General features: G+C 40.5%; 1 protein-coding gene across 1 annotated transcript in view; it reads left to right on the plus strand.

Annotated features, from left to right (window-relative positions):
- The first annotated feature begins 12,493 nt into the window (after positions 1-12,493).
- Positions 12,494-18,059, plus strand: part of ACVR1 (activin A receptor type 1) — a 53,640-nt gene continuing 48,074 nt past the window's right edge. The window contains exon 1 of the mRNA XM_015818366.1: positions 12,494-12,547. Within this exon, the coding sequence (XP_015673852.1) occupies positions 12,504-12,547 (44 nt within the window). The 5' untranslated portion in view covers positions 12,494-12,503. The remainder of the gene's footprint in view (positions 12,548-18,059) is intronic.

Below are 18,059 nucleotides of genomic sequence, written 5' to 3' on the forward strand. Positions count from 1 at the left end.
CCTGAGCGAGAGATGGCTGGAGCTGTAGGGCTCAGTGGAAGCGCTGGGATCAGTGCCACTTTCCAGCTGATCGGTGCTTCTTCAGGACTGTCAGGGCTCAGTGGAAGTGCCAGGATCAGTGCCAGGCTCCAGCTGGAGCTCGGTGCTGATCCTGGTGCTTCTGCTGAGCCCAGAAGAAGCACCGATCAGCTGGAATGTTGCAGCATCTCCAGGGTCTTGTGATTTACATTCAGATGCTTGGCAACTGATTCATATTCATGATGGTCACAGTGTCCCAGGGTCATGTGAAGTGACCAAAACCTGCTGCAACCACCCAGCAGATGGGGGAAATAAAAACCAAACACCCCCTCCACCCCATCCCCGCTGCCAATCCTCAACAGAAATGCTCACAACAGTGGAAACCCAGACAGGAGGAAGTTTTTGACACCTTGCTAGGTGACTGGTGGTACTCAGATATTGCCATAACCTAAAAGTGGTACAATGGGTGAAAAGGTTGAAAAGCCCTGTTCTAGCCTACCACACATTCCAAGCTCTGCTGCCTCTTTGCCCTCTGAGATGCAGTTTCTCCCTCCTAGGGCTCCAGACCGCATTCTACCACAAGTAGGATACTTCTGTGTTGTTCAACATCTCCATAAAACTGTGGGGAGGTCCTTTGAAGCTTTGGAGTAAAATGCCATCATTATGGTGATTACACCCAGTTCTGCAACTCTTTGTCATTACATTCCAAAGAAACAATAAGAATCCTTGAATGTTGCTTAAATTCAGTAATGAGTTGGATGAAGGAGAACATTCCTTAATTAAATTCAAACAATATGGAGATAGTGGGGATAAATAGGATGTTAAACCCCAGGGAATTGAGGTTCAACAGCTGATTGCAGTTTTGTGAAAGTGCAGGTCCACAGTAAGGGAATGCTACCTCATCTTCTGGATTTGCAAATGATGTGAGCAATGTGTTTGCATAATTAAGTACCAGTTGAAGCCATTCATGGAGGCAATTGGATTTTGGTAACAATTAGTCAGTACCTAGTTACATCCTGCAAAATACCTTACGTGTGTCTAAAAATTGTGATTGGTGCATGATGTGGGAAAGGGGCTTCCTTGTCAAGAAAAGGTGTGCAGAGATCACATTGTGCTTGTAGCGACAGATTTCTACTACACAGCAATTGGTACTACAGATACTCCTTGACTTACAACTATTCATTCAGTGACTGCTCAAAGTTACAACGGCACTGAAAAAGGGACTTATGACCGTTTCTCACACGACCGTTGCAGCATCTTCATGGTCATGTCATCCTCACTTAGCAACAGAAATGTTGGGCTCAATTGTGGTTGTAAGTTGAGGACTACCTCTAGGTGGTAATTGACACAAACGTAAACAATTCTTGGAATTGAAGCTCTAAAGGACTCAATCTAACAGTCTGAGAGAGTTCATGTGTTTTCTATTTAGATCTGCAGAAGAGGCGCTTTTGAAGATGCCGTAATTGCTCACGGCTCATTTTTGTAGTATACCTGTCTTCTATATAGATACACTGTTCAGAAAATCTGCAAAGAGGCATCTGTTCCACCAGACTCTTCATTGTTAATTTATTTTAGTGTTCATTTTAATTGTTGCTTTTAATTTTTTCTATATACCGTTTGCTATCCTGCTGCTAGCTGCTGTTAGCTGCCTTTTAAAACTTTTATTTTTGTTTATGTTAATGAATGTAGAAAACAGAAAGAAAAAATAAAGTTATAAACAAGAAGGAAAAGAAAAATTCATACATTCATAAATGATAGGAGCTAGTTTTGTCAAGTGGTTAAGACACCAGACTGGAACCCGTGAAACTTTGAGTTCTAGTTCCGCCTTAGGCTTNAAGGTAAGGAGATCCGGAATTATCCGGATCTCGGGGGGTAGTTCATTCCAGAGGGTAGGGGCACCCACAGAGAAGGCCCTCCCCCTGGGGGTCGCCAGCCGACACTGCTTGGCCGACGGCACCCTGAGGAGACCCACTCTGTGGGAGCGTACCGGTCTGTGGGAAGGAATCTGCGGCAGAAGGCGGTCTCGGAGGTAGCATGGGTAGGATTTTAGAGGAGGGTTATTTTGAAAGAAACCTGTCAGCCCAGAGAATAGCACTAAATGATTTTAATTTGGACCAGATTAACTACATTTGTGAACATTATAGGATTGTTAAATAGGATTTTAACAGGGAGCTATTATGTCAAATGCTAATCCCCATCCCAGGGAACATTTTACAGAGCCCTGTGAAGAAAGGATTTTGTGAGTTAGCTTCATGAGTTACCTGAATCCTGTTTGTCAGTATGTACTTTCTGTTCTCTTAAACATCTACTGTATATTACAGTACAGTTGATTTTCAGATCATTAGTTCACAAGGTAGTCCTTAACTTAGCAACATTCATTTAGTGACTATTTGAAGTTACAATGGCACTTTAAAAAGTGACTTTACGACACTTTCACCTTTACAACTGTTGCAGGATCCCCACGGTCATGTGATCAAAATCCAGACATTTGGCAACTGGCATGTATTTAGCACGGTTGCGGTGTCCCTGGCTCACGTAACCATCTTTTGCAACCTTCTGACAAGTAAAGTCAGTGGAGAAGCCAGATTCATTTAACAACCACGTCACAAACTTAACAACTTCAGTGATTCACTTAGCAGCTGTGGCAGGAAAGGTCGTAAAGTGGGGCAAACCTCACTTAACAACTCTTAGCGACTGAAATTTTGGAGTTCAATTGTGCTCATAAACCGAGGACTATCCGTATAACGATTTAAGTAAATTAAAACTGCAATTTTATACCACTTGCCTGGGAATATAATCCATTGGACTTGGTGGGTCTATTTCTGAGTCGATATGTTTAGGATTACATTGAAAGCTTATTAGATCATTATATTAGCAAGGATAAGTGCTAGCTTTGAGTGAGCAAGGGTCAGATGCCTACTCAGCCAGAAAATTCACAGAACAAACTGTGGCCCAGCTCTGTCCTTTAAGCTGCTTTACTCACTGATTGATTTTTACAGGCAGAGTTTTACTGTATTAAAGCTGTGGTTTTGCTTAACCCTGATGCTGAGTAAGTAACAATGTCTGAAGTCACGAAATATATTAAACTATCAACCATAGTTTAGACCTGAGAGAGATTGGGTTGAAACAATATTCCAATACCAAAGAAACCACATCATGGTTTAGCGTATGTATGTTCTTCCTGTTGGAAGAAAGATGGTGACACAAATGGGGAAACACGGGCAACATTTTAATGCTAAGGCAGATTCATGCAGCCTAGAGCTGCAAACTGTACAGTAGTCCTTGATTTACAACAGTTCATTTAGTGACCGTTCAAAGTTACAAATGGCACTGGAAAAAGTGACTTATGACGATTTTTTTTTCGCACTTAGGATCGTTGCAGTGTCTCCCATGGTCACATGATCAAAATTTGGACACTTGGCAACTGACTCGTACTTGTGATGATTGCAGTGTCTCTGGGTCATGTGATCACCTTGTGCAGCCTTCTTAACAAGCAAAGTCAAAGGGGAAGCCAGATTCACTTAACAAATGGTGTTACTAACTTAATAACTCCAGTGATTCACTTCACACCTGTGGCAAGAAAGGTTGTAAATGGGGCAAAATTCACTTAAATGTTTTGCTTAACAACAGAAAATATGGGCTCAATTGTGATCGTAAGTCGAGGACTATCTGCATACAGAATGAAGATTCCTTGTCTGACTACATTTATTGCTTTGTGTGCTTCTTTGACTCTCCAAAACGGCTTCCATCTAAGGTGGGACAATAGAAGTCAGCCTCCAAACATCTAATGACAGATTCAAATTATGTAGCCTATCATTGAGGACACCCACACAATGCTCTAAATCAGTGATGGCGAATCTTTTAGAGACCGAGTGCCCAAACTGCAACCCAAAACCCACTTATTTATCGCAAAGTGCCAGGGCTGCATCAGCATTGTGGTGCCCCCAGGGGGGGCGTGGGGGCATGGCCCACTGGGTGGGCCTGGCTGCAGTGGTCACGGCAGACTGGGTGAGCGTGGCCGGGGCCAGGGCGACGGGGGCCAGTCCCTCGCCATCTCCGGGGCATCCCCGGGGGGCCAACGCCGCTTGCTTGCTCACTTCCTGCCCTGTCGCTTCCAAACGCCACGTGCCTGCTACTCTGGCGAACTCTGCTGGGGCAACAGCGCACGTGCCCACAGAGAGGGCTCTGAGTGCCGCCTCTGGCACGCGTGCCATAGGTTCACCACCACTGCTCTAAATACTGGGGTCTGAATGGAGGTACCTGCAAATCAGGCTGCAGGTTTTCCCACTGAAGAATGGATCACAAAATATATCCTGTTCTAAACCTGCTACAACTTAAAATGTTTGTTGATTTGTCCTGGTACGGCCGAGTGACCATGGAGGAATTCTCAGGTGGATCTTAAGGAAGGGTTTTAACTTTTGTTTCTGAAAAGGAAAGAAGATGAGCTGCTTCATATCTCAGTCTCAAGTAGCTTTTCTTTTAAGGAGGGAGTTCCTCTAAGTTTCAGTATTTGTAGTAAAGACGATGGCCTTCCTTCCTTGTCATATGGCCTGGGATAGAGCATGCCTAAAATTGGTGGGTCTATCTTCATGCCATGGTTCTGATTGACCTCAATTCAGTTTTATGCTGTAGCTGCTCAGAATCGCTTCAAAATGAGACGAGCGGTGAATAAATTTAATAAATAGGTACATACATACATACATACATACATACATACATACATACATACATACATAGAAGTGTGCCTGCTCTGGCTGCTCTTTCTTGCAAAACAGGATTGGTGTCAAATACAGCCATGATTTCTAGCTGCATGCATAGCTTCGCTGTTCTGTATTGATTTTACAGAGGCCCTGAGGTTTGATTTTGATAGAAATGACACTGGAGACAGCTGTCTGTTAAGGAGGGTCATGCATACTAGCTACATTGATGAGAAAGATGTCTGGCGCCAGGGTACACATTAATAATAATATTTCAGTAAAGGGTTCTTTAATTTCCTTCTATTAAACTCCCTGACATGCTAGTCAGCGTTCAAAGGCTTTTAACTCCTCCCTCTCAAACACTTCTGTCTGTAATGTTGGTGTTGAGAAGACGGAAGTATTATATTTATCTCTCTTCTTTGTTTGGAAAGGAGGACAAAAAAGACAGCATATTTTGAGAATCTTATCAAGAGCTAAAAAGGAAATAAGAATTTCATTAAAAAATCTAGTTGGCCAGCAGGAAACATGTTTATCTAATCATTTGTTTATGTAGAAAAGAATAAAAGTTTTGTTCCCTCTAAGCAAATGCAATACTTTTTTTTTGCAATACCCTTTCCCTCTGGAGGATAGCTATAATTCCAGATGTTGTTTGGATTCAAGATAGTGAATAGAGAAAAAAATATATCTTAATGATAATAACAGAGTCAGACTGGCTGGTTCTGTTTTGTCAGGGAAATAGAGAGATAAAAACTCCATTAATGGTGTGTGCTTTGCTTAAGTAGCTAATAAAACAATGCCTTCACTGGAAATACGTCCAGAGATTGGCAGCGATCAGTGCCAAGAGCATAAGGCGACAGCTGGACAGACTGATGTTGTGTATGTTGAGGGAGAAGTGATGGGCAAGAAGAGAAGGTTGTTAATGATGTAAGAGATTTGCAAGTTCTTCTCCCGCACAGCCTTTTTCTTTCCCATTGGTTAATTAGTTATTAGTGATATATCTATCACTATACAAAGCTAGTCCTTGATTTATGACCAAAATTGGGTCCGGAATTTCTGTAGTTGTTCTGTGAGTCACACCCAATTTTACTACAACCATTTTTCCACGGTTGTTAAGCAAATCGCTAAAATCCAGTGAAATCACGCGGTCATTAAGCAGATCCACCTTCTCCCATTGATTTTGTTTGTCAGAAGTCGATTGGGAAGATCACAATGGTGAATATGTGACCCAGGGACACTGCAACAGCCCTAAAGGCAAGCACCCAAATTTTGATCCCATGACAAGGGTGATGCCGCGATGGTCATAAGTGTGAAGACAAATGTAAGTCACTTTTTTTCTGTGGTGTTGCAACTTCAAACAGTCGCTAAATGAATGGGCTGTAAGTCTACTGTACTGTATGTGCACTCAGCCTTCCATCCTTCTGAGGTCGGTAAAATCGGGACCCAGATTGTTGGGGGCAGTAGGCTGACTCTGTAAACCGCTTAGAGAGGGCTGTAAAGCACTGTGAAGCAATATATAAGTCTAAGTCAGGGGTAGGCAACCTTGGTTCTTTCATGACTCGTGGACTTCAACTCCGAGAATTCCTGAGCCAGCCATGCTGAGGTGAAAGGGAGAGTTTCTAAGCTGAGCCATGGTGGCTCAGGAATTCTGGGAGTTGAAGTCCACGAGTCATAAAAGAGCCAAGGTTGCCTACCCCCGGTCTAAGTGCTATTGCACATCAGAGTCAGTGTGTTGTAGTGGTTAAGGTATAGGGAGTCCTCGACTTACAATCACAATTGAGCCCAAAATTTCTATTGCTGAGCAAGGCAGTTATTAAGGGAGTTCTGTGTCATTTTACAACCTTTCTTGCCTCAGTTGTTAAGTGAATCATTGCAATTGTTAAGTTAGTAACATGGTTTTTAAGTGAATCTGGATCCCCCATTGGCTTTGTTTGTCAGAAGGTCGCACAAGGTGGATCATATGACCCAATTGCCAAGAATCTGAATTTTGATCCCATGACCATGGGAATGCTGCAGTGGTCATATATGTGTGAAAAACGGTCATAAGTCATTTTTGTCAGTGCTATTGTCACTTTGAATGGTCACTAACTGAACTGTTGTAAGTCAAGGACTACTCATACTGGATAAGGGATGGGAAGATCCAGGTTCTCACCTGCTTAGGCACAAAATCAAGCTTTGGTCACTTTGGGTCAGTCCGGCTTTCTGAGGACTAGACTCAGAAGTTGAAAACACCTTTCTACCAATCTGGATTGGACTAGCACAGGGGTAGGCAACCTTGGCTCTTTTATGACTCGTGGACTTCAACTTCCTGCTGGCTCAGGAATTCTGGGAGTTGAAGTCCACGAGTCATAAAAGAGCCAAGGTTGCCTACCCCTGGACTAGCATGTTAAGTAACAGTTCATAACATTCAGTGAAAAATTGTCATTCTACAACGGACTGATTTCAGGATGATGATGGTAGTAGTAGTAGTAGTGTTATTAGTAGTACCCAATAGTAATAGGCGCCTTGGTTGCAATCCCCAAACAACTGGAACACTGCTTCAACACTATTGGCATTGACAAAATCACCATCGGTCAATTGCAAAAGGCAGCTTTACTCGGGACAGCTTACATTCTGTGACGATGCCTCTAACACATTCACATCTGCCTATCCCAGGTTCTTGGGAAGGACTTGACAGGTGGACAAAAATGCCAAATCCAGTCTGAACATCTGATTGACTGCATGATACATGCAAACAAAAGTTGTATAAAAACGAACACACTTTATAATAGTAATCCGTCATAGAATAAGCTTCCTAACTACAGGTAGTTCTTGACTTAACAACAGTTCGTTTAGTGACGGTTCAAAGTTACAAAGGCACCCCCCAAAAAATAATTTCTAACCAGTTTTCACACTTAACAACAGTTGCAGCACCCCCATGGTCATGAGATCAAAATTCAAACGCTTGGCAAATTGACCCATATTTATGACGGTTACAGTGTCCGGGATCATGTGATCCCCTTTTGCAACCTTCTGACAAGCAGAGTCAATGGGGAAGCCAGATTCACTTAACAACGGTTAGACTAATTGAACAAGTAACAGTAATTCATTTAACAGCCGTGGCAAGAAATGTAAAATGGGGCAGAACTCGTTTGACAAATGTTTCGCTTAGCAACTGAAATTTTAAGCTCAATTGTGGTCATAAGTCGAGGACTACCTGTAGTTCTTTTTGAATATAATTCTATTTGTAAAAAAAGATCTAAAACAAATAAAGCCTCCTTCATGCTGAATTTGACTTCTGATGACTTCATGGATACATCTGTGTAGTTTTGTTGACATCAGTATAAATTAAATGTCTATAGTACAGTACAAATGGCTTTGCCATTGCCTGTTTCTGGAATATTTTTGGACTTTGTCCTACAGCATTGATACTGTATGGCTGTTTTTCATCCCAGTGCTAACTGAATCCAACTCTGCTTAGTTTTTTGAGGGTCATCCACCAAAATAATCATCTTAGATATGTCAGTATGGCTCTGTATTTAGATTTATGAACTTCCATTAAATGATCTTGGAAGAATTGCTAAGCCACAGTGGGTTAGGCTTGGAGCAACATCTAAACCTAGACCATTAAGGGGACTCTGCCAAGATTAATCACAGTTTATCCCCATGCTTGTGGTGCATTTAACTGAACCATCACATGGCAGGTGGCCCAAATAGGGAAAGGGGAGTTAGCCTATTTCTTAGTTTCCCTTCTCTCCAGACCTAGAGATGAGAGTCAGTAATGGTATAAAATGGTGTATGTGTGTGTGTGTGTTTCTGTTTCTGTTTCAGTATTGCTTCTATTCATAGTTTTCCTGCACCACATGCTATTTTCCTGCACCGCATGCTCAATTAGTGTCAACTCCAATTAGACCCCCTCAATTTTGGGGATGGGGGAGGAGTAGGCAAAGTGATACTGACCATTGGTTTTCTATCTTGTTTGGTGGGCACCCAAAGTAAGCTAGCTTAGCGTTTGTATCTCTCGCTTGCTTTGTAAAGTAATTGTGAGAAAACGTTGTGGAGGAAGAGCCGTGCATATTATCTTGAACTCCATATTGCAAATGTTTAAAATACAGGTACTCCTCAGGTTACATCATAAATTGGGAATGGGATTGCTGTTGCTAAGCGAAGCAATTTTAAAGCAGGGGTGGGGGCGGTAGGGAGTGCTGCTGGGGGTCGGAGAGACTGTGGGGCAAGGTCAGTGAAGGCCTGGGGGAGAAAAAGTGGGAATGACTTATTGGAGCGACCTGGGACCTTCCCTCCTGGCTTTCACACTGCTTTTGCTTGTGGGAAACTGCCAGGGAAGGTTGCAGATGGGGATCAGGTGACCGCAGCTCCTTGCAATATCATAATCATGAGCTGAGCATCTAGATTGCAATTACATGTCCTGTGGGGGGGGGGAATGCTGTGATGGACAGGTGACGCTTTGAGGACTGGTCATAAGTCCAGAACTTTGGATGATGAGGGAATGGATGTAAGCTGGGAACCGCCTCTACGCATAAGAAAACGTGATGAACTGTATTTTCTTCTTGGGGGACCTGTTTATTAATATTCAGTGGAAAATTCTCAGCGAGGCATGGAGATGCTGGCAGGTTTTCTCAGTACTGAATTTGCATCATAAGTCGTGTGGTTGTAAGTCAAGTCGGACCCAAAATTACAACAATGTCTATGGTAGTCATTAAGAGAATCACCACTGTCATTAAGCAAATCACGTAGTTCCCAATGCGATTCCCGAATTCAGTTCCCCAATGGGTGGGGTTTTTTTTGCTGGAAATCAGCAAAAATGGTTGCACATTGTGGTCAGGTCAAAACAAGATGCTGAAACCAATTGCAAATGCAAGCTGGTTGCCAAGCCCTCAAATTGCGGTCATGTGACCATAAGGGTGATGTGACGGTTTTAAGCCGGAGCAGAGGTGATAAATCACTTTTTCCAAGGCCATCATAATTTTGAACTATAACAAATGTGCTAGGTTGTTGACTGCTAGTAGTCAGAACGTGAAAATAAGCATTCTGCAGGGAAGTGTTTTTTAAAAAACTTGAGTAGCGTGTTTATTTTCTTTTGGGGACAGTATTGCATAGTTTGTTTGTTTTTTTAAGAAAAGTGACAAATCAGGCATTTTTTTTTTAAACCAGAAAAACCCTGCCTCTGTTTTCTTCCTTTTGTCTGGGAAATAAGAATTCCCAAGTAATTTTGAGATGTGAGAAGAAATCAGAACTGGCATGAACTTTCTGTATTTTGAACGCTGGTTCAAGGTTGCTTCCTTGCAAAATTACAAGGCATTTCCTTCGTAATGGAGAAAAAAAAACATATTTTTATTGGTTTTTCCAAAAGCTTCTAAGAACAGTTCTAAGATAAAGAGAAATGAAAAGCACACATTGATTTCTGGAATGACGTCATGTTTTACTCAAGTGATAAGTTTTTCATGCCTTTTTAAAGAAGAATTTCTGCTGCTGCCAAATTTTAAGTTGTATCTGTTGCAGTACTCTGCTTGTGTGGCATTAGAATTTTCTATTTAGAAATGGAATTTGTTTATTTTATTTTCATAATCATATGCTTTGTTCCATAGTCAAAAACCAAGGAATTCAATAAAATCTCCATAAAAATAATTGTAATAAAAACATAGAGGAGACCAGCTGCTTTTTGTTGTGTTCCTAGATCTAATTGACTAAAATGACAACTAAAACTAAAGCATTTATTTACTTAAAATTTAAGTAATTAGGACTTGCTGTTGTTCAAAAATTTGTAAAAGTCCACCTTAACAACTTCATGGATATATCCATGTAGAAATACTTATTGATTTATATCTCCTTGCAATCTGACAAACTCATAGTAGCTCATACAATATAAGGAAAAATTAAAGCATCTATTATGGTATCTATGTGGTTGCTAAGAGTTGTCGGCACATAATCACATAATCAATGGCACAATTAAAATTACACTGTAATCAGAAAATGGATCGATACCAAGAGATTAAGATAAAAACATATTTTGATCTTTAAATATGATATTTATATCAAACATCAATATAGATATAAAATATGGGCAATACACAGCATCAATGGAAGCCTCTCCAAAATATCTCAGGTGACATATTCAGTTGAACGTGAATTTTTTTTTAATTCAATTAAAGATGTCAACTGAGATATTTTGGAGAGACTTCTAATGATGCTCTGTATTGCCCACGTTTTATATCTGTACTGATACTTTATTTGTCATTTATCTGCATACTTAATTGAGTATGTTCAATTTCCTAGAGGCTGTTAAAGAGGGACCAGTCTATTATCCACCAATGAAATATTCCAAAGCAGTTAAACCATTATGAGGAACAGCTCTTTTCTTTGGCTCTCCTCACCTCCTAAAAACAGGGAACTAGAATGTGTTTCTCCTTGATGGGCTGATTCAGATTAGACGTCTCTTCGAAGCAACATAGAAATGGCTTGCAATTGCAATTCCCCCCCTACCCCCGTGATATTGTTTCAACTAACCTTGCCTATAATTCAGGTATTAGAATTTGGTCTCCAGTTTAAGTTCTGGCTATGTTAAGCTTTTTGACACCAACCAAGGATGAAAAAGACTTGGTAAGGACCTCCCCCCTTCCTTAATCAAACTGCACTTTTAAAATGCTTTGAACTTCATTAGCAGCAAGAGATTTATCAGTGATGTGGTAAAATCAGTTGGACTGAAGCCGTTTGTGGGGGTTTGTTTGTCTGTGATTCTGATTATCTTTTTTTAAAGCTCTAGATCGGCATCTTAAGCCCAGCAGAGGCTTAAAAAACTTCCATGGTTAATCTTTCAACAGCAGTGAAAGAAACAAGGCAATAATCACAGTCTGTTAAAAAAAATAATGGGGGTTCTCCTCTAAATTTTGGCAGTACAAACTTGGGTGAGCTTCCTTGATTGCAAAAATGAAATTTGGGCCGTATGGAGCCCCGTGGATTGCCAATCCTTTCTCTAAAATATGACTTCAAAAAGAGCAGCTTGGGGACATGTCACCTACTTTATCTGCATCTGTGACTTTCAGAATGAACAAAACCAGAAATTTATGCTGGGTTTTGTGGAGGAGAGGTTGTTGCTTGGGTTTTTTTTTTTGCAGTTTGTGAAGCAGAACGGCGGGGGCAGGTGGGTCTTAAACCTTGCAGGTTCACTTTGGGTTCTGGTCCTACCCATTTTTGATGTACAGTGAATGACAAGCATCCAAACGTGATGGGACAGGCCTGAAAGGTGGCTGATAAAGGTAACTTTCAGCCTGATCTCTCTTTGGAGAAGAGAAAATTCTGCAGTCTAAGCTTAATTGCAGAACAAATTCTGTGTCATCCAGTTTTCCGCTTAATCTCTGCTGCAAAGGGCAACCCGTGGAAGATCCTGTGCTGACAGTCATAAGCTGTAAACAGACTTGTACACAGGTATCCCTTTGTGTAAGAGGGATAGTAGAAGGAATTCTGGTGACCACTGTGGCTTTTCTCACCTTCAGAAATTCCCCTAAGTCAAATAAAGCAGCACCAGAGATATACAGTATGTAGCTTATGTATGGTACCCTTTATTTAAAACACAGCTCTTCTCTGATTAGTCACTCTTTTATTTGTGAAAGGAAACAATTTGTTCTCAGTGACAATATTGATCAGGTTACACTGTTTTTTGCCTTTGCTCCAGAAAAAGAGAAGTTTTACTTCATGGCAAGAAGTAATATCCTACAACAGAAATTGCCCCCCAAACTGGGCAGAAGGAATCTTCATAAATTGTGATGTGCGGACCTTCAATCATATTTTGCTGAAATGGGTTACACAGCCCGCAGTTCAGTCCTGGGATTTGTTCTTAGGTAAGTATATGTAGAATGGAAACTTCTTTAAGTAAACAATACAGTGCGTCAGTCCCATTTTTTTTTTTAAAAAAAGAAACCCTGCTTGCTACAGGATATTTACTTGGAAGCATTGCATCAGGTATGTATTTCATTGCATCCATAATCTGTTGGAAAGATACCCTTTAGAATAGGATGAAGCTTAGAGGACATGTAGAGAAGAGTTTAAAGGATCAAGGGAAAATCTATTCAGGTTAGATAATAAAAAGTTGGACGTATCCCATTGTTTTCAGTTTTGCATTCCAAGTTTTTTTTAAAATTATAAACATTTTATCAGATGCATCAGTATAATATGATGATGCACAGAATTATTTTTGGCATATCTTTTTCCCTTTCCCTCCTCTTTCCATTTCCCTTCCTCTTCCCTTTTTTTCCTTTCCATTCTGTTAAGTTTTTTATTATTATTATTCCTGGCCCTGCCTTGATAAGTCCCTAAGTTTTCCTGGCAAGTTTTTTGGGATGTGATTTACCATTGCCTGCTTCCCAGAGCTGAGAGAGAATGATTGGCCCAAGGACACCCAACTGGCTTTGTGCCTAAGACTGGATTAGAATTCAATCTCTTCTAGTCTGAAGCCTTTAAGTGCTACACCAAACTGGCTCTCACTATTTCTTAGGGTAAAAGTAAAATATATTAAGATTCATGTATCAGCCCTCGAGATGTGTTATACTCCAGATTTCACAGGGGCTAAGGCAGAAGAAAAAGTATATCCGAAAGATATAAAATCAACAATGGTTGCTTCAAACTGAGGTGAAATACACTTGACATTTTATATGATAGTCAGTTAACCGGTGAAATTAAATCAATTATCCTTTGAACATTATGAGAAATTCAGGATACCCATTACATTCAATCCAAGTCAGTGTTGAGTTGAATGGCCTTCTGAATCTAATCTATAAATATTTTTTTTATTTACCTTTTAATGTATATTTGGGTATAGCAAAATAACAAAGAGGCTTTGTCGTGTAATTGTACCCATCTGTACTTTGCTTCTTATATCCCTGTGTTACTGCTTGATTATTTGGTGTTTGGGCTATACCAGGGGTAGGCAACCTTAGCTCTTTTATGACTCGTGGACTTCAACTCCCAGAATTCCTGAGCCAGCATGGCTCAGCTTGGAAACTCTCCCTTTCCCCTCAGCATGGCTGGCTCAGGAATTCTGGGAGTTGAAGTCCACGAGGCATAAAAGAGCCAAGGTTGCCTACCCCTGGGCTATACCTAGTGTAAGAATGTTTACTTATATTTTTATTTCCGTATTACTATTATAAAGAATAATTGACCACAGTTTAGGATTTAATATGTCTTTCTTCTCTTCATTTCGAGAAATGTAATTAATACACAGCAGAGAAATTGGACAAACCTGATCTTTTATTTCAACTTCAGCCATGGGATTCTAATGTTCTTTTTTGCTGGGCCTCTTTTCTTTTTTCCTGAACATGCAATTAAAGTTGACCTTTAGGTCACCCCTATCAACCTCATGAGGCTGATTAGAGCCCTGTGACAATTTCAGGAGCAGCGCTCCAGAAGCCCTCCGCAAAGGGTCTTTAGTTGGGGTTAAACCTGCAAGTGTCTTATGGTTTCTCATCTATTACAGGGGTGGGGTACATTTTATGGCTTAATGGATAAATAGGAACCTGACCAAGCATGTTGAAGTCTCTGTGTTGGCAACAAGAAAAGCCACAGCCTGCTCTTGGTATGCAGCCTCCCAGCGCATTTGCACAGATGCCCCTCTCTGTTTGCATATACTCATATTCCTATATAACAGTTAGCTGTGGTTCTCCTCTCTCTTAACAGTGAGAGGAAAGAGGAATGCCTGAGGGTTACTACCTCAAAGTGTTCTAGAATCTTGAAACGGCTTTACTTGAATTTTCCAGTTGAAGAAGATTTGAATGAACTCTTTTTTGAAGAGCACCATTTCACGATGATCCAAGCACCTCGAAACCATTGAACTTTAAAGTTTAAGTTAACGCTTAAGGGCAAATGACACCCTGAGAAACTATTATCTCAAGTCACTGGTGTGGCAGTGTCTCCAGTGAATTGCTTTTTGGTGGGGAAGCAAGAATGAAATGAAATGTATCCCTGGGACAATCCCGAAAAATAAAAGAAATTAACTTTTTTTGAAACCTAGATTTCATCACTGATTGATTGTGTGCCATTAAATTGTTGTCAATTCCTAGCAACAACATAGCCTAACCTGATCTTTCAGGTCCTCCTATGGTTCATTTAGTGTTACTGTAATTGAGTCTAGTTACCTTGCTACTGGTCATCCTCTTCCTCTTCTCCAGACACATTGCACAATGTGTCCAAAGTAGAATAATTTGAGCTTGCTCATTTGTACCTGGTATGAGACCTCTGGGTTGATTTTTCAATGATCTGTTTGTTTTCCTGGCTGGCTACAGTATTCTCAGGAGTCTTTTAAAACAGAGGTCCCCAACCTTTCTAAAAGGCAGATGTTGTCCACCATTTTGACATCTTCGTTGTCAGTTCTAAGACCGTTGTACCTGTTGTCATTCATTTAATATTCTTTATATTTAATTTTAGTGCCTTTTTTTTTTCAGCGTACTCCTTGACTTTTATTATTACGGCTTGCAAAAAGCCAACATTTTCCTCTACAGTTCTTCCATGATTTACAACCAAGCTACTAGAGAATCTTGTAACTCTTCGTTCAGTAGATAGTTGAGGCTAACAATTGTTTGGGTTGCTTTACCTGTATTTCATGGCAAAATAAGGACATGTAGATATATCCTGTTAAGATTTGGTTTCCCATTGACTTAATGTGAGTAATTAGACTACAAAGTGGTTGTAGGGAGGTTGGAATTTATTATGATCCCATTATCCTAAGAAAACATCTTGTGTTGAGCGGCATTCCTGATCACAGTGAGAGTTGTAAACAGGACAGATCCATGCAATAGTGAATGCAGTTAGTGAATTAGTGGATCCCAACAAAGTTCCTACATGTTTGAGAAGTAAAGAGCAAAAATTAACAGAAATTTCCTTATTTTATTGCATATTTATGTTCCTTCTAGGAATATTTAGTACATGGGTAGGCAACCTTGGCTCTTTTGTGACTTGTGGACTTCAACTCCCAGAATTCCTGAGCCAGCCATGCTGGCTCAGGAATTCTGGGAGTTGAAGCCCACAAGTCATAAAAGAGCCAAGGTTGCCTATCCCTGATTTAGTTCAATTCAGTTTATCCAAGGACTTTGCAAAAGTACTGAAGCCTAGTTAAAATAACAAATCAGGGTAACTTTGCATAGGAATAACAACTGATGATAGTCACAAGTATTAGTAATATAAGCAGTTCTTGAATTACGACCACAATTGAGCCCCAAATTTCTGTTGTGAGACATTTGTTAAGTGAGTTTTGCCCCATTTTATGACTTTTCTTGAACACAGTTGCTAACTGAACCAATGCAGTTATTAAATTAGTAATATGGTTGTGAAGTGAATCTGGCTCCCCCATTGACTTTGCTGGTCAGAAAGTCATAAACGGTGATCACATGACTCCAGGACACTACAGACGTCATAAATATGAGTCAATTGCCAAGCATCTGAATTTTGATTACATGATCATGGGGATGCTACAACAGTCATGTGAAAAAATGGTCATAAGTCACTTTTTTCAGTGATTTGAATGGTCATTAAACTATTGTAAGTCGAGGACTACCTGTATTCCTTTTTTTTTTTTGTCTTCTATATATATTTGCCTCTAAGCCTACTGACAAACTAACAGGACAAAGCCAAATTATTTTACAGAGCAGCTTTAAAACAAGCTTACATATCTCTCCACCCTTTCTATTTTTCCCCAGGAAAAAAAATTACCTCTAGAGACTTGGGGATATTGTGGAGAAATTGACCAATCAAAGGGCTCAATATTTTTGTATTTTAAGCACATGTGTGAAGATATATTAGAGAGCATTCTTACACTCATATGTGTTAGGCCAGTGGTGGCGAACCTATGGCACGGGTGCCAGAGGCGGCACTCAGAGCCCTCTCTGTGGGCACACGCGCCATCGCCTCAGTCCTAGGCCTTCAGCTGGGTTTTATAAAACCTTTTCACTTTAGGCCTCCGCCGCCATGTGAAAAAAAAAAAAAGGTTCAATCAGTCAATTTCAACTTCTCGCGGGAAAAAAAAGATTTTGCAAAGTTGGAATTGATTGATTGAACTTTTTAGTCCCACCCAGTCTGCCATTACCACCGCAGCCACGCCCACCCAATGGGCCACGCCCACTCAATGGGCCATGCCCACCCAATGGGCCACACACACCCGGCACTCGATGATGCATAAGTGGGTTTTGGGTTGCAGTTTGGGCACTCAGTCTCTAAAAGGTTCGCCATCACTGTGTTAGGCAGTTTTATCCCTTAGTGTTTGCTCGCTTTCAATAAGCTTTCAAAAACTAGAATCCCTGCATTAGGGTTACCTTCAATAAAAAGACAAAAAACTAGAATCAATCTAGTTTTGTTGGAAGTAAAATAGTTGGGTGGTTTGAAAGCTTTCGATGGAGTGTCAAAGGACTCCTTATATTACAGGAAAGGTCAATACTTCAGATTCTATCACTTTAGTTTGGTTCTAGTTTTTTATCTTTTTATTAAAGATAATAATAATAGTAGTAGTAGTAGTAGTAGTAGTAGTAGTAGTAGTAGTAGTAGTAGTAGTAAAGTTGGAAGGGACCGTGGAGGTCATCTAGTCCAACCCCCTGCTGAGGCAGGAAACCCTATATCATTTCGGACAAATGGCTGTCTCTTTATGCAGGGATTTGTTTAATGCAGGGGGACATAAAAGATGGACTGAAAGTTAGCAATCTCGGCTCTTTTATGACTCATGGACTTCAACTCCCAGAATTCAGGAATTCTGGGAGTTGAAGTCCAGGAGTCATAAAAGAGCCGAGGTTGCCCATCCCTGTGCTAGAGTAACATCTCTTTGAAAAATCTTCCCCGTTCTTTATAAAAGGAAAGTTAAAAACATAAATGAAATTTTGGCATTATTACAGTGGCTTCTTTGCTTGGGCAAAAATATGCTTTATTGCATACAGATCAGGAATAAGAAATTGATATATTTTGCAAATATAATACTTCTATATAGAATTGGCTGGACTTTTAGAGGACTTTGATCCCAACTTCACCAAGACTACTTTTGTTTCCTAGTAGTACCCATCCTGCTTGGTATCTCGTATCGAGACTTTTCATTTTTACTTGGCCCGCTTGCTTCCACATGGTTCTTAGAACGATGGTCCTTCATATACAACATTCTCACCCACGTTTTCATTTGTCAGCATTCAAACCAAAAAAGTTAATTGTACATAAGGGGGCCACAATCCACAATCGCTGTAACCACAATCTTGTATCCATTATGTAGCATAGCTGTAGTCCAGCTCAGTGCTACCATGAGGACAAATTCCAAGCTTACCACTGAGCAGTCACTTTTCTTCTGGGAAAACGAGATAGCTAAAGAGCAAATATAATATAGAGTTTCTC

The sequence above is a fragment of the Protobothrops mucrosquamatus genome, unplaced genomic scaffold, assembly GCF_001527695.2.
Source record: "Protobothrops mucrosquamatus isolate PMUCROS unplaced genomic scaffold, P.Mucros_1.0 scaffold729, whole genome shotgun sequence".
Lineage (NCBI taxonomy): Eukaryota > Metazoa > Chordata > Lepidosauria > Squamata > Viperidae > Protobothrops > Protobothrops mucrosquamatus.